This window comes from Colletes gigas, unplaced genomic scaffold (genome assembly GCF_013123115.1).
Source record: "Colletes gigas isolate AHSC1104 unplaced genomic scaffold, ASM1312311v1 Colletes_gigas_Sc00003, whole genome shotgun sequence".
In the NCBI taxonomy this organism is placed as follows: domain Eukaryota; kingdom Metazoa; phylum Arthropoda; class Insecta; order Hymenoptera; family Colletidae; genus Colletes; species Colletes gigas.
The window spans coordinates 5,050,883-5,068,599 of NW_025106632.1; the positions used below are offsets into that span (position 1 = coordinate 5,050,883).

A 17,717-nucleotide genomic window follows, 5' to 3' on the forward strand; every position below is an offset into this window, starting at 1 on the left:
GTGATTTGAATACGTAAAACAAAAGGGTAATAAATAGGCTGTCGTACTTCATTTTTTTCTTAAGTCATGAAAAAGTAAACTGTAACGATTCCTTACAAATTATAAATAGAGGGGTCACTAGTGCCGTTTAATAAAGATGGCCGCCACGATGATACAATTTACATTAGTTTAGCATACGGAAACATGCAAGAAAGCTTGAATAGAAGTTTTTTTTCAATCAATGAAATGTCAGTGCGGTTAAATACATTGTGTCATTATGCAAATGGTACGCCATCGTCGAAAGACACGATCGAAGGTTAGAACGTTATTAGTTCTGGTACGATTACCACGTGCTGTGCAACTGTGAAAGCGTACGAGACGATCGATTTATATTTGCTGCACTTCCAAATTTATCTACGATCGTTGATACCTCGGACTCGCAATCTGTAATCTTTGAATTAACGTATTCCCAGCCCGAGTCATGGTATTCTAATTCTCTTTCACGTGTTTTTGTTGATCCGAATTGCCGGTCACCAGTGACCATATATTAGTTGATTACGGCCCCCTTTATTGTCTTTTTATTTTACGTATTTCGATTAAATTGCTGCCCCGCGACAATAATGTCGCGACTAATTGTACAATTGTACGATCGTAGATCGAAAACTAAAGAAATTCGAATTGCAAGGCGATCGAGCGAACCGCGTAAAGTCGTTGAAAGGCTCGCGGTCGCGTGTAACGGGCGATTAAAACGTCGTTAAAACGCCGTCGAACCTAACCTAACTTAACCGTTAGAATCGTCGCGAGACAGAATGGAACGGGAGAACAAAGGTGAGAACACGCGGTACGCGGACACCGCGTCGCCGGCGATGCTGTCGACGCCGCCGACGTTGAACCTAATGGAGCAGCTATTGCTCGCGAAAATCGAGAAACAGAGTCTGAAGCACGAGGACGATAACGGAAGCGATGGCCGCGGCGCAAGGGCAGCGAAGAATCTCCTTCTGAGAAGGACGGACTCGATGGACAGCCAAACCAGCGGGAGTACGTACAACTCGTTTCTATCGAGCGATTCGGCGTCCAGCGGCAATCTTTACTGCAAGTGCGACGATTGTCTACTGGACATCGTCGACAAGTATCAGCGGAGTCCTGTTTCGGTTGGCACGAAAAAGGTAAACATCAGCGAGAGCCTTCTGTTTCGTTTGCTTTTCAGCCCCCTCGCGGCGAGAGAGCGCGTCGACCTACCGCGACGCTTCTCACGAGAATACCAGGAACGAGAATGGAATGCGTTTTTTTCTCTTTTTTCGTAGAACCGAGCTCGAACGTTGCTCGACAAAGAGAACGGTTGTAACAGGAGGAAGCGAGACGGACATGGTCCGGCGATTCTTATCTGCCGTTTAACGCGAGTATTGTCAACGGTAAATCGAGAAAAACGTTTCGAAATCAGCACTCCGTACGCAATTAAATGCCGACAGCTCGATGATTGATCGAAAATTTTCTTACCGACGCGGTTGCGAGACGCGTTTCAAGTTCTAAATTCTTCCAAGTTTCTCCGACTCTCCAACTCCAGCGATCAACGAGATCGAAGCAACCTAACCTTAACCGTAACCCATACCTGGAAAGGGGGGATGCAATGAGCCATCGAAGTTAAAAATGACAAATATTTTTCTCGATATCTCCGAAACCTAGTCGGTTGAAAAAAATAATTTTATATTTTTTAATCACGTATTTAACTACACGAGCAGTTGTTCGATATATTAATTTGTTTAAAATTTTATATTAATGATAATGTATGGTCTGATACCGATTTGGTATCGTTCCCATCGCTAACCAACAGCTAGAGGAATATGTTTATGCAATACCATAGTCTTGTCGGCCGCGCTGGAAAGGCGCTGCGGGCTTAATTAACGATCGTTCCCTTTTGGTTTCGATTTCATTGCCTAATCGACCCATTCGATCCAATTAGCAATCCGCTCTAGTTTTCTTTAAAAGCGGAATGCCGCTCCGCGACCAAGAATATCGAATTTCTTTGCTGCGTGCCGAACACACTGGACTGAAAAACGTCGAAACGTTGCACAGTGGACCGACTGTACAAGGCGGGGCAAATCCACTTAACATATTTCGCATACTAGATAGCTTATACTTTTCATCGGAACATAAAGAGTAAACAAAATTTCATTGGACAAAAATTAATAGTTATAGAGAAATCACAAATCCACAGATCTTGAATTTTATATTAATAATTACGGAAAATATATTATTAATGAACTCCCGAGTTTCCAGAGTAGAATTCAACAAAACAAAAATGACTGTTTTTTAGTATCAATAAATGTTAGTAACAGAATTCCTTATTAGTACTGCAATCACTTTATCAAATTTCAGGCTGTCTTCGATCGGCAGTATTTTAAGCAGAAACGTTGTTTCATTCCCAACGAAGATAATTTTAAAGTCGATCAAATTTATTAACACGACGTCATTCCCGGTCCCCATTTAATTCTCTCGATGCCGGCACTCGCGTTCACCTTAGCACAAAGCGCTTATTTCTTGCCAATTCGAGTCGTTTTCACGACTCCAAAACCTTGGAGCATATTTATTGAATAATTTTTTTTTCAGTCGGAGACATTTGGGTCAAGAATTTTACGCTTTCGTCATTTCTTCTTTCGTTTTTCCTTTTGTGACGGTGCTCTTTTGCTCCTCTACCCCGCATACATGTATATCATCGTTTTCCTCTGTTCGATCCTTGCGATGTTTTTCTCATGTAAATCGTCGAGCGACCGATGTATCGATCGAAGCACGACCACTCTTTCTTTTGTAAACTATCAAACTGTTATCGATACGTTCATAGAAGTGTCAATAGCATCGGTATCGTTACATTCCTGTGCCACCCTGACGGTGCAACGCACGTGTCCGCCGCTGCGATGCGCACCAGTCGGCTGTCGATGATATAATGGCGTGTTGCGCGTCTATCCTGCGCATCGCGTGCTTAGGAAGGGACCGTAGCAGCGCCGTTAGCTACTTTCACGTGTAGCGGAGGCAAGTTTTCTTGACCATGCGTGTCACGTTGTATTCATATTTTCGCAAACCTTAGGCAAGAAATCAAACCAAAACGTAGTTCGTGAAACGATCTGATATTTCCCCGCGATTATACATCGGGCTCGTTCGATTACAGAGAAAGTTTTAAAAACACATTAACTCTGATAATGTGCTCGCGCGTCCGACCGTACGAGCATCGTAAAATTTCCATGAACGTTGCCGACACGAGCGAACTCGAGATCGCCAGACCCAATTTCTGGCCGGGTTGCGCAATAAACGAACCGCGGACGAACCAACCGATGGTTCGAATCCATCGGAGGATTATCGTACGGCGCGTGAAATTGAATAATTAAACGCACGGCTTTACAGTAATTTTGCAGTTAATTCGCCCGTTGCGAAACGCGTCGCGCGCGTGGGTGTCGTTCAAAGAAGCAAAACGACCATGAATCTGTATACGTGTTGGTAGGTGTACTTGCTCGCATCAGCGTGGGCTGCGCACGAGCGATTGCGCGAACGAGGATTGACATCAGGGACAAATTGTCCCACCGGAACAGTGTTTTACGCGCGTTCTCGAGGATACCTGGAAATACGCTTCTATTAACCCCCTATAACCTAAATCAATGGTTCTTAGCGACGGGTCGTTCGAATCTCAGCATTGAAACGGTTTGTAGCTTTCGATACTATGAAAATTCGAATCATTTCGAACACGATTCGAAGCTCGAAACGTCTTAAAATACCTTGAAAGTTTCGTTAAGTTTCGAGATGTGCGTTAGCGACGCCATCTTGCGTCAACTGAAATTCTATTCTTTCGGGGCTTGTGTCAGCACACACCGAACCCGAGAAAGTCGAATCAGCAACAAACTTATAATTCGTTTAACGAGCAAACGTATCAATTACGACGTTGACTCGCGGAATACGTTGCTACAGGTGTCTGGCGCACCTGGAAAATTTATGTTCCATTTTAGTCTATGAAATAATTGAATCGCCTTTTAAAATCGTCGATCGACGTGCTTCGAATACGCCGCTGTCGGAGACGCGTAACGGATAGTTCCACGGTCTCGTTAAGATTTTGTAATCTAGTCTTCTACATTTATTAGCCACAGTAATATTTTTAAAAAATAATTACGTCCCTAAAATTCTATAGTTCTTAGTAATCTCCTAACAAATCTATTTATATACAGGGGGTTCGGCTAACCCTGGGAAAGATTTTAAAGGGAGATTCTAGAGGCCAAAATAAGACGAAAATCAAGAATATCAATTTGTTGACGGAGGCTTCGTTAAAAAGTTATTAATATTTAAAGTTCCGCCTGTACTGAATTTTTTTCTCGAAAATGCGCAGGATTTCGGGGGTAGGTCTATTCACCAAAAATGCTTGTAATTGACCCCTATATCTAAATATAATTTTTTTAGCATGATTTGAAATTTTTGTTTTCCGTCGACAAATTTCATACGTTCTCGAATTTTTTTCTAGAAAGTGGGTGAGTTTTCGGGGGTAGGTCTATTGACCAAAAATGATTGTAATTGACCCCCCGAACCGAAAATAATTTTTCCAGATCGATTTAAAACTTTTTAATTTTGTCGAAAAATTTCATAACTTGTGGAATTTTTTTCTCGAAAGTGGGTAGGATTTCGAGGATATGTCTATTGACCAAACATGATTGTAATTGACTCCCGCAATCGAAAATAATTTTTTTAGAACGATTTGACAAATTTCTTTTTCGCCGAAAAATATCAGCACCTACCCGATTTTTTTTCTCGAAAGTGGATAGGATTTCGGAAGTATGTGTATTCACCAAAAATGATTGTAATTGACCCCCACAACCGAAGATAATTTTTTTAGAACGATTTGAAATTTTTGAATTTAATTGTTAATAACTTTTTAACGAGGCGTTCATCAACAAATTGGTATTCTTGATTTTCGTCTTATTTTGGCCTCTAGAATCCCTCATTAAAATTTGTATATAATTGTAAACTGTATAAATTTTGTTATACTTATGCAGGGAACAGAATATTCTCGACATTATTTCTTCTAAAATTTTGTGTTCCTCGGATCGTTTCTTAAAAAAGTTTGTCGACTCCCGGTCTAGACCGGAGAATGCAACGAGCGAAGAAGCAATGACCTTCGAGCAGACAGCGGTAAAACAACACGCAAAGAAGCTGTTTGCAGAGAAATTCTAGCGTCCGTAGAGGTTAAATGAGTCGTGCAAACAGTTCGAAGGATCCCAGTGGAAAATGCCAAAGAAACGGTAGAGGATCGGAATTTATCGAATTGTTCTGTATCCCGATGTTGAATATTTTGTACAGCGAGGATGACGTTTAAATAGTAATTTTCAACGACGAGGTTTGGACGAAAATATTTTAGCAACGATACGCGAATAATAACATTGGAATATTAATATTCTCGAGACACGAAGTACATATTCGAGCAGATCCAGTCGTAGTCGGTCGCGCGATTCGCCCCAACGTTTCGTCCACTCCTGATAATTCCGCTAACGACGGCCGCGAGCGCTAGTTAATTAACCGATGACGCATTTCGATCGTCGACGAGTCCGCTCCCGCCTCGTCCGTGCGAGCACACCGACTCACTAAATTCGCGTAGAAAAAGTCGGCTCGTGTTACGAATCCGGGTCCCGCTTCGCGCGGCGAAACGAAACTTAACCCGATCGCGTGTCGAGTGTCGGTTACCGCCGAACGACGACGTCGTTTCGTTTGGCCGGTTCGTCGTTGTTGTGACGGGGGCCTCTCTCGATGACGTTTCGCTCGAGGACGAGGAACCAAGGAGAGAGCTTACCCAGCGGCTGTGCAAATCGAACGATCGCCGCGCGCGTCACCGTGTTTCGAGAGTTAAGGACTGCCTTTGCGCAACGTCATCGGTGTAATGGATCTTATTACGTATTTTTAAATGATCGAGATAGATCGTCGATAGCTTGCATAGTCCATGGGATAAGGATGGTTCGCGCGAAAACGGTATAGTGTTCGAAGAAAATTCGAAGTGGATGTCGGTAAACGATACTGCGTAGGAGATTGCGCATCGACACGAACGTCGACTTGAAAATCAACTGGTATAATCGGGCCCGGACTAATTCGATACTCGAATGTTTCCGTGGTCGTTCGAATCGATATATGAATGTCGTTGTTCGGACGAAGAATTATTTCTCTCTTTCCATCGAATAATGTATTTAAATGTATTGAGTCTTATCATCGGACGATTATCGGGTCACGCAGACGGATGATGAACCGTTGCGGTGAGTGAAATCGATCATTCTTAGACGATAGTTGTCATGCATCGAGAACGAGGCAGTAACTTTGATCGACTTCGTTATTAGGTCTTAGTGGCGTGGAAAATATCTTCTCTTCGCGAGAGGATGTAATTTTTTGTCGATGGAAGATTTTCGAAGATTTCGAGGTCATCTCTATTCTCTTCACCCTGCGTCAAATTTTTTTAGTCAGATAAGAGTTTCGCCCATCTCTGGTAAAAGTATTTATATTCGTGTCGAATGACCTTGTATGGAAGGTCGTTGAAACTGTTCAAACATCGGCTATTTTATTACGGATAAAAAGAGTATAACGTGTCGTTTGAAAGATAGAGGCGACCTTAAAATCAGAAAAATCTTCATTCACAGAAATTTTATTGTCCTGTCCAAAAATAACGGAAATAATTAATGCGATCAAAATTATCGCCTCACTCTGTACAAACATGTACAAACACAGGTGTATACGCTGCCGCTCGTATTTGATCACTCGTCACATGTACGTCTGATAAAACGGTACAAATTTTCTATTGATATACGTAATTTTAAAATAATATGAAAGTTTACGGACGAAGCTACATTTTCGTAGTAAATAGAAATAAATTTCTGTAGTATCGTGATGAAAAAAAAGCTATTAAGCGGTTATGTATATGCAAAGTTATGACACCGTCTCTGTTGATCAGATGTTAGTCTCAGGACCACAGTCGTTCTCAACCTTCGCAATGACTCTCGTTTCATTAGAAAAGTGAATTCGTAAAATCGTTACACAGGGTGTTCGGCCAACCCTGGGAAAAATTTTGATAGGGGATTCTAGAGGCTAAAATAAGACGAAAATCAAGAATACCAATTTGTTGATGGAGGCTTTGTTAAAAAGTTATTAACGTTTAATGTTCCGCCCGTACTGAATTTTTTTCTAGAAAGTGAGTAGGATTTCAAGGGTATGTCTATTGACCAAAAATGATTGTAATTAACCCCTGCAATTGGAAATAATTTTTTCAGAACGATTGGAAATTTTTTAATTTCGCCGAAAATTTCCGGACCTACTCGAATTTTTTTCTCGAAAGTGCGTAGGATTTCGAGGGTATGTCTATTCACCGAAACTGATTGTAATTGACCCCCGCAACCGAAAATAATTTTTCCAAAACGATTTGAAACTTTTTAATTTTCTCGAAAAATTTCATACCTTCTGGAATTTTTTTCTCGAAAGTGGGTAGGATTTCGGGGATATGTCTATTCACCAAAAATGCTTGTAATTGACCCCTGTAACTAAATATAATTTTTTAAATATGACTTGAAATTTTTTAATTTCGTCTTAAAATTTCAGTACCTACTCGAATATTTTTCTCGAAAGTGGATAGGATTTCGGGGGTTTGTGTAATGACCAAAAATGCTTGTAATTGACCGCTGTAACTAAATATAATTTTTTTAATATGATTTGAAATTTTTTAATTTCGTCTTAAAATTTCAGTACCTACTCGAATTTTTTTCTCGAAAGTAGATAAGTTTTCGGGGGTATGTCTATTCACCAAAAGTGATTGTAATTGACCGCCGTAACCGAAAATAATTTTTCCAGAACGATTCGAAATTTTTGAATTTATTTGTTAATAACTTTTTAACGAAGCCTTTATCAACAAATTGGTATTCTTGATTTTCGTCTTATTTCGGCCTCTAGAATTTCTCATTAAAATTTTTCCCAGGGATGGCGGAACACCCTGTAGGTTTTTTCCGCCATTTTGTTAAAGCGAATTCTAGCTACGCATTTCCTTATGAAAATAACGTTATCGGCGCACATGTCGTAAGAGGAAGTTCCTCGGATAGACTAGCGGATGCGAGCGATAAGACTTCTCTATTAGGCGCCATTTATTATCCTCGGTCCAAGAATGGCGACGTGCTTTTGTCTAGGGAGGCGATAACCTAAAACTTAATTACTTATTTTGTAGGTAATTGTGTAGACGACCTTGAAATATGTTGCCAGGGACATCATATTTCACGTCTTCGAATACACGTTATCGCCGTTTGGCTTTAGTTTTCGAGATATATTCGCAAAATATTAGCACACTTGCTAAAGGAATTTTTAGATTTTTCTTTTTTAACTCTAAATTTACGGGCATTGGTACCTTTCATGTTGACGATTACCTTAAAATACGATTTTTCTTTCAATCAGAATATCTATTCATGCCATTGTATCAATCAAATTCAACATAAGTTGTTAAAAAATAATATTTACGCGTTCTGCAATCTTAAATATGGAATCAGACATCCATCAAATTGACAGCTTGCGTAAATCCAGTGTCAATAATCTTTTTTGACAAAAAATAAATTTATCGAAAGTAAAATATTAGCGTTTCAGAATCCAGTAAAAAGAAAACAAATGTTACGTTATGGTTTCCATTTCAAAAAGAAAATTGAAGAAGTATTTTCAATTGAAATTCATTACATGTTTAATGACGTATCCAAACATACCAAGAATTCTCAAAGACGTTCGAGAAGTTATTGAATAATGGTCGAAGCGAATCAAATCTGACGTCGTAGATTCGTAGCGTTCCGATTGGTGTTGCGCGCGTCACTAGACGTGACTGTAGAAAGCGTCATCGTTCGGTCGCGCGTGGGAATTATGTAAACGATCGCCTAAACACGCCGAGCACATCAACCTTTCCCTGTACTGTGCGTCAAAACTGACGTACTATCGTTCACCGTGACACGCTTCGTGTATCGTTTTTTGACGCATGCCGCTGTTTTTGGAACAATTGACAAAACCGGAAATGTTGAAATATTTATTTTCTTTTTAGAGGAGGGGGAATATAATAAATTAATACCTCGACGGGGTACGCTTTGCAACGAACGAGAAAATGAATGGAAAAATGGGAACAACGTTCGATTTGTCTAGGGATATTTGCAACATTTTATCAAACTATAACGACTAAAAAAATTCCGACGAATAATCCCGATCAAACTCGATAGTAGCGAGCAATTGCAGAGCCAACAAAATTTTGCGTAACAAGAACCCGATCGGTGAGCGAGCGCGCGCGCGCGCGCGTTCGTGCATCGACAAATAAAAAAAAAGTGGCACGCACAGTCCGCTTTCAAGGCTCGAAGAGGGCCCGGAGAAGAAGAGGCCACAACGTGGGTGGACGCGTCCAGTTGATACGCGCGTCTCGATTCGTTCGCGCGTCGTGATTTTAATTACATATGAACGATGGAGAGCTCTGGCGCGGCCCGATCGACGAGTTTCGCTTTCTTCGTCGCGTGAACGTCTCATTATTTCGCCAGTCGGAAACCTACAGACAGAACGAGCAACGTTTTCGGCGACCTTGCATTGTTGTCATCCTCAAAACACCAGTAAAAAATTATCAATGAAACATAAGGACGTACACGCGAACAGCTTCACGCAATTACGTGGATTTTCAGTGTTTCGTATATTTAGAATCGAACCCCTTTAGTATTCAAAAGAATCCAGAGAATCTCAATATTTTTGCCCCTAGAATTAACCTCTAAAGTGCATACCGTCGGTAGGTAAACATCCTGTGGGCAGACGTAACAGTTGTTTATACCTAGCCTAACCTCGTTTCACACGATCACTTATAATAGATTTCGTTCCAGCGTTTGCGTATTCGTAGCGACCTTCGTATCGATATCGTGTTTACTAATGTCGTATTCAAATGGGCATTATTGAAATAAAGCACATGAAAAATGATCTTTGTAATCATATCGTGGCAGGAAATATGCAATAAATTGAGTAGATAGAGATTACCTTGAGAAAAATTTGAAAATCGTCTGTAATCGATGTTCCTAAAAATAGGAATACATAACCCTTTGAAGAAATGACCACTGTTCACTTGGCGAGGTGACCTTACGTTCGGGAGAATTTCTATCGCGTTACAAAGGTCCACGAACTCCGGTACACAATTCGACCGCGATATATCGCGAGTGGAAGACGACAATGCATAATCGAAGCGTGAAAGTCGCCCGATGTATTTCGAGAATTTCCATCGACGCCAGAAAGTGGGACGCCGTCGGGTCACCTGTTTGCCTGTGTTTCGCGGTCTTACGAGCGTGAAGTTGCGTGTTTTTGATAATGCCACGGAAGTCATGCCCAGGGGAACTCGGTAACGTTCGACTCGGAGAGAACACGCTCGATCTACGCGTCTCGCGTGAACCGAATCGATTGAAAATAAAACGTGTTCGACGATACGCGACAAATTGAGTGACGCCTGAAAGTGTGTACACTATGTGCAAGGTGCAACGGGATCGTGATAAACAACGGTTGCAGTGTTGCTAATAACTGGAAATAGACAAATTTTAATCCGAACATCCTAATCAATGTAAATCAATTTATGCATCTTATACAGGGTGTTCGGTCAACCTAGGGAAAAATTTTAATGGGAGATTCTGGAGGTCAAAATAAGACGAAAATCAAGAATACCAATTTGTTGATGGAGGCTTAGTTAAAAAGTTATTAACAATTAAATTCAAAAATTTCCAATCGATCTGGAAAAATTATTTTCGGTTGAGGGGGTCAATTACAATCATTTTTGGTGAGTAGACATACCCCCGAAATCTTACGCAGTTTCTAGACAAAAATTCGAGAAGATGTGAAATTTTTCGACGGGAAAAAAATAATTTCAAATCGTTTTGGAAAAATTATTTTCAGTTGTGGGGGTCGGTTACAATCATTTTTGGTCATTAAATGTACCCCGGAAATCCTACGCAGTTTCGAGAAAAAAATTCCTTACCGAAAATCTATTTAGAAATTTTTGGACGAAAAGAAACCATTTCAAATCGATCTGGAAAAATTATTTTCGGTTGCGGGGGTCAATTATAATCATTTTTTATGAATAGACATACCCTCGAAATCTTACGCAGTTTCTAGAAAAAAATTCGAGAAGATGTGAAATTTTTCGACGGAAAAAAAATAATTTCAAATCGTTCTGGAAAAATTATTTTCAGTTGTGGGGGTCGGTTACAATCATTTTTGGTCATTAAATGTACCCCGGAAATCCTACGCAGTTTCGAGAAAAAAATTCGTTACCGAAAATCTATTTAGAAATTTTTGGACGAAAAGAAACCATTTCAAATCGATCTGGAAAAATTATTTTCGGTTGCGGGGGTCAATTATAATCATTTTTTATGAATAGACATACCCTCGAAATCTTACGCAGTTTCTAGAAAAAAATTCGAGAAGATGTGAAATTTTTCGACGGAAAAAAAATAATTTCAAATCGTTCTGGAAAAATTATTTTCAGTTGTGGGGGTCGGTTACAATCATTTTTGGTCATTAAATGTACCCCGGAAATCCTACGCAGTTTCGAGAAAAAAATTCCTTACCGAAAATCTATTTAGAAATTTTTGGACGAAAAGAAACCATTTCAAATCGATCTGGAAAAATTATTTTCGGTTGCGGGGGTCAATTATAATCATTTTTTATGAATAGATATACCCTCGAAATCTTACGCAGTTTCGAGAAAAAAATTCGAGAAAATGTGGAATTTTTCGGCGAAAGAATAAAATTTCAAATCGTCCTAAAAAAATTATTTTCAATTACGGGGGTCAATTACAATTATTTTTGGTGAATAGACATATCTCCGAAATTCTGCGCACTTTCGAGAAAAAAATTTAGAAAGAGCGGAACTTTAAACGTTAATAACTTTTTAACGAAGCCTCGATCAACAAATTGGTATTCTTGATTTTCATCTTATTTTAGCCTCTAGAATCCTCTATTAAAATTTTTCCCAAGGTTGCCCGAACACGTTGTATAATTTGGATAATCAGAATCGTTGAATTTTACGATTACAATGAGTTATTGAAACTAATCATTTTTTTTATAAAATTTCTGAAGGAAGTACTGCTTTTCATACAATAGTAAAGTAGAAATACTCTGTTCAGATAATAGAACGTTTAAACGTGTTACTAATTTGGATGCCTAAACATTTGAATATCGAATATTGGTATAACGGAGGTTCTACTGTATCATTTAATGCAATTTGATTCGAATCACCTGGAATACATTCAGATTCCGATTAACGAAACTAATTCTATCTTATAATTTTTTAATAAAAAAAAAAAATATTTTTAGGGATTCACAGCACCTTTCTTTGTTGTTACGCCGTATTTCATACAAGTGTACGTAGACGTAAAAGTAGCTCGTCACTGTTGGGTTTGTGATTCGGCTGATCGCCGTTGCATTTTCGAACTCACGCAGCCGTGAGACCGGACGGTAACCAAAGTGATCTTCGAACTCGTGCGAACCTGTTAACAGACGGACAAGTGTTAAAAAAAAAAAAATCATCGATCGTGAATCAACCTGATAGCAAGATACTTCGGTGATGTATAGAAAGGACCTGGAAGAGTCGGTAGCAATTTCCTAGAAACACTGATCACGTTCGATAACTTGAAATCCGATCGAAATCAAAGATGCAAAAGACTTGCGAGAGGATAACAATACCAAAGATAGTGGTTTGCTCGAAGTCGGCGTTGGACGACCGTACCGACGCGGACGACTGCGGAAGGAGCCATCAGCTGCCGAGACAGAGGAAAATAATCAGGTCCAGGAATAGGAAGCACTCCAGGCGTTTCTCGACGAGCATCATCGATCGTCGGTCGCCGTCCTCCTCGCGAAGTCCCTCGCCATCCTATTTCAGATCTCAATCGCAAGATCAAGATGACAAAATTCGAAGGGAATCGAACGATAAGGACGACGACGACGACGACGAGGGCGACGAGGAGGAGGAAGACTCCGACGTTGAGAAAGATCGGAAGAATCGCCCGACGAAGCTGGGAATCAAAACGGGGCCTAAGAACGACAGGTTAGGAAATGGCTGTTACGACTGCCAGCGCGACGAGCAAAGCGATACGATGCTGGAGGCGCGAGTGGACGACGTCGAAACCACGATCGGTAACGTCAATGCCTGTAAAACGAAACTTCCGAAGTGTGAGAAATGTATCAAGGGCGGTTCGGGATACCAGCAGTATTTGAGGCTGCTAATGGTACCGCAGACCAATCTGGAATGGGGAGAAGGTAGCGGTGACGATCTGAGCTCCGAATGGGACTCCGATTACACGGAACGTTTCGCCGAGCGAACCGTCGTGAAGGTATACCTGACAAAACAAATATTGCATATAGCGACTCTCGCACAACCGAGACGATACAGTCATAAATTATCGTTTCAGCCTTGGAATCATTGAACCGATTAACGAGGCGATACGATGTCGGTTTTTCCCGTTTTCTACACAAAAATGTTTTTAACATATCCGTGAAATTTTTTCCGATTAAAATCATGTATACGATGAATTCAACGCAACACGTTGTGTATTGTTTTTACTCGCATTTGCCGCGATGTCGTTGAATCGACGATTAGGAAAATCGTTGGCGTTTATCTCGCGAGACGATCGCATCGACTGAGCCCGAGTGGCCAGAGTAGAGAGGGGGGGGACATTCCACGTTCCAGAATGCCCTTTCAAACGGATCAAAGGTCACCTTCTATAAACAAAGTTTACCCTTCGGAACCCTCCTAGAATTTCTCGTTCTCTTGAAAAGGACAGAGAGCAAAAATGCGAAAATATTCTAGACCGTTGGAAGTTCGTATTAAAGTCTGCTGTTTCGTTCTGTTTCAGTCGTCTGGATGGAGGAAACTGCGGAATATCGTTCACTGGACACCGTTCTTTCAAACGTACAAGAAACAAAGATATCCATGGGTGAGTTATTTTCATTATCGAGGGTCATTGGTTCTCTGGCGGTCCTGAACTATTCCTTACTTTTGTGGTTAAATGATCGTATAGGACGATCTGTCTCTGTCGTGAATGTTCGTTAATGATACAAATTCTTGTTCGATGATCTCAATGTTATGGTTTTGGATTAAAATCTACACCACGGTTTTAATTACGATCTCTATCACAAACGTCGACTACACTTTTGTAACTCATTGGACTACAGAGAACCAATAAGCGTTCAGGCTTGATTTATGCTAGCTGAGATTCTAGAGGCCAAAATAAGACGAAAATCAAGAATACCAATTTGTTCATCGAGGCTTCGTTAAAAAGTTATTAACGTTTAAAGTTGCGCGCTGAGAACGGCTCCATTAATACTCATTGTTTCAATTCTGGATGATTAAAATCCTTCAATCCGTCCAAAAGTTATGATTTTTTAAAGATACGCATGAAAATTCTGAGAAACATTTCTGGCCACAAAGTATATTTTCGGTTAAGAATTTTTTTCTCCAAAATGCGTAGGATTTCGTGGGTATATCTATTGACCAAAAATGATTGTAATTGACCCCTGCAATTGGAAATGATTTTTTTAGAACTATTGGAAATTTTTTAATTTCGTCGAAAAACTTCTCCCCTTACTCGAATTTTTTTCTCGAAAATCAGTACGATTTGGAGGATATGTCTATTCACAAAAAATGCTTGTAATTGACCCCTGCAACCGAAAATAATTGTTTTGAAACGATTTGAAACTTTTTAATTTTGTCGAAAAATTTCACATCTTCCCGAATTTTTTTCTCGAAAATGCGCAAGATTTCGTGGGTATGTCTATTCACTAAAAATGATTATACTTAACCCCCGCAACTGAAAATAATTTTTCCAAAACGATTTGAAACTTTTCAGTTTCACCCAAAAATTTCAGTACCTACTCGAATTTTTTTCTCGAAAATGCGTAGGATTTCGAGGGTATGTCTATTCACCAAAAATGATTGTAATTGACCCTCGCAACCGAAAATAATTTTTCCAGAATAATTTGAAATTTTTCATTTTTGTCGAAAAATTTCAGACCTTCCCGAATTTTTTTCTCGAAAGTGAGTGGGATTTCAAGGGTATGTCTATTGACCAAAAATGATTGTAATCGTCCCTCGCAACTGAAAATAATTTCTTTAGCACGAATGGAAATTTTTTAATTTCGCCGATAAATTCAGGACCTATTCGAATTTTTTTCTCGAAAATGGTTGGGATTTCGAGGTAATATCTATTGACCAAAAATGATTGTAATTGACCCCCGCAATCAACAATAATTTTTCCAGAAAGATTCGAAATTGTTTAATTTTGTCGAAAATTTGTCCACCTATTCGAATTTTTATCTCGAAATTGCGTAGGAATTCGAGGGTATGTTTATTCACAAAAAATGATTGCAATTGACCCCCGCAACTGAAAATAATTTTTTTAGCTCGATTGGAAATTTTTTAATTTCGCCAAAAATTTCAGGACCTACTCGAATTTTTTTCTCGGAAATGGTTGGGATTTCGAGGGTATGTCTATGGACCAAAAATGATTGCAATCAACCCCCTCAACCGAAAGTAATTTTTTCCGAATGATTTGAAATTTTTAAATTTAATTTTTTAATAACTTTAACGAAGCCTCAATGAATAAATTGATATTCCTGATTTTCGTCTTATTTTGTCCCGTAGAAACTCCCATTAAAATTCTCCCATCCCATAAAGACTCATTAAAATCGTAGTCGGGCAGTTGGGATCCTTCCCTTGTCAGTTACATCCTAACCTATAAATCAAGCCTCGGAACGTCGATAAGCCAATCTCCTGTGAACCAACGAATCACGTTTCTAATTACTATTTCTTCACGTATCGATTCAGGTACAATTAGCAGGACATCAAGGAAACTTCCGTGCAGGACCCACGCCAGGGACGATTCTAAAGAAACTTTGTCCCCAGGAGGAAGCCTGTTTCCGATTGCTGATGAACGATATCTTGAGGCCTTTCGTGCCGGAGTTCAAAGGTGTTCTGGACATGAAAGAGTCGGAGGAGGGGAACGCCGAGGAAACCGAGGCCGGTGAAAACGTTCAAAAAGATGGCGCCGGTGACGCTGTGAGCAAAAGGACCGTGGTGTCCACTTACTTGCAGCTCCAGGATCTCCTTGGCGACTTCGAGCATCCTTGCGTGATGGACTGCAAGGTTGGCGTCAGGACGTACCTGGAATCAGAGCTGGCCAAGGCCAAGGAAAGACCCAAGGTACAATTTATGAAACTGATCAGAAAATACAAGGACCATCAAATACCGACAGCTACTCTAAGCCACCATTTTTAAATCTTACCTTTCCCTGCTCGTAGTTGAGGAAAGACATGTACGAGAAAATGGTGCAAGTCGATCCAACCGCGCCTAGCGCCGAAGAACGTCGTGTACAGGGTGTAACGAAACCGAGGTACATGGTTTGGCGCGAGACGATATCCAGCACCGCCACGCTCGGTTTCCGCGTGGAGGGGATCAAGCTTGCTCACGGGGGGTCGTCGAAGGACTTCAAAACAACCAGAACTCGCGAACAGGTTTGTAACTATATCCCCCTGTATCGACTGAACGTAAACGCGAATTACCGACAGAGGCTTCTTTCTTCGTCGAGTTCAGTCGGCTTCCAAATCTTATCGCACATAACCACACTTTGTGAATCCCGTAGGAGTCGTAGTCGGTCGGTACAAATAAGCTGATCAAAGATTGAACTCTGATGGTAGGTGACGGAAGCACTGAGACGTTTCGTGGAGAGCTATCAGCACGCGGTGCCCAAGTACATACAGCGTCTGAAAGCGATCAGGGCCACGTTAAGGGCGTCGCCGTTCTTCGCCTCGCACGAAGTGGTCGGCTCGAGCCTGTTGTTCGTCCACGACGCGAAGAACGCCGGCATTTGGATGATCGACTTCGCGAAAACGTTACCGCTGCCGCAACACTTGCCGCGAATCCGTCACGACGCCGAGTGGCAAGTGGGGAACCACGAGGACGGGTATTTGATAGGCGTGAACAATCTGATAGACATATTCCAAGATATTCGGAACTCCGAGACAACATAGTTCTTTTCTTTTCCTTTTTTTTTTTATCGTACATTTATCGCACACGACACGAACGACGCGTGCAACGGACTCCCCGTCGTTTGTTTTCTTCCCTGATCTTTGTACATAGATTCCACGAACATTTTCGGATGCCTGGTCGACGGTATCCTCGACGAGAAACGGACCAAAGACACGGCGGCTCGCGCGCGCGCCACCTAGGTATTTTCATAGTAAAACCGCTACGATAAACGCACACCGCAAAGAGAACCTTTGTAAAAATAATTTAACGTTCTACCGTAATTACGTAAGTTTTATTTATACGTTACATGCGACGCTGCGAAATCATCTTGATACAAGAGAGAAAGAGAGTGTAATGTATGTGTGTGTGTGTGTGAGTGTGAGCAAGGAGAAAACGTAGTCTTTTTGTATTTAAAATCGTATCATGCATTTGTAAATAATTTCGACACTTAATACAAAAGAAAGGTCAACGACGATCCCCTGTCTCGTGTATATGTGTCCTCGTTTCACCGCGTGACCCTAACCTCCGCGGAAACTGTGCGTAACGATGCAGACACCTACGGGTAAAAATCCACTCGAGCGGCCCTCTACCGGTTTAAAAAACGAAATCTCTCACGAAATCCGACGGCGACGAATTCGATCGCAGCTAACGAGGCGCGATGCTGTGTAATTTTTATTAC

General features: G+C 40.7%; 1 protein-coding gene across 2 annotated transcripts in view; it reads left to right on the plus strand.

The window, feature by feature from the left end:
- The window catches only part of LOC122404910, a 35,490-nt gene extending 17,900 nt beyond the window's left edge, over nucleotides 1-17,590 (plus strand). The window contains exons 5-8 of one of the 2 annotated variants that reach the window (XM_043409281.1): nucleotides 13,869-13,949; nucleotides 15,839-16,213; nucleotides 16,312-16,524; nucleotides 16,708-17,590. In XM_043409281.1, coding sequence (XP_043265216.1) covers nucleotides 13,869-13,949; nucleotides 15,839-16,213; nucleotides 16,312-16,524; nucleotides 16,708-17,040 — 1,002 coding nt within the window. In that variant the 3' untranslated portion in view covers nucleotides 17,041-17,590. Of the gene's footprint in view, nucleotides 1-13,868; nucleotides 13,950-15,838; nucleotides 16,214-16,311; nucleotides 16,525-16,652 lie in introns of both variants that reach the window. The other variant, XM_043409283.1, reaches the window with a different exon arrangement.
- Nucleotides 17,591-17,717: the final 127 nt, after the last annotated feature.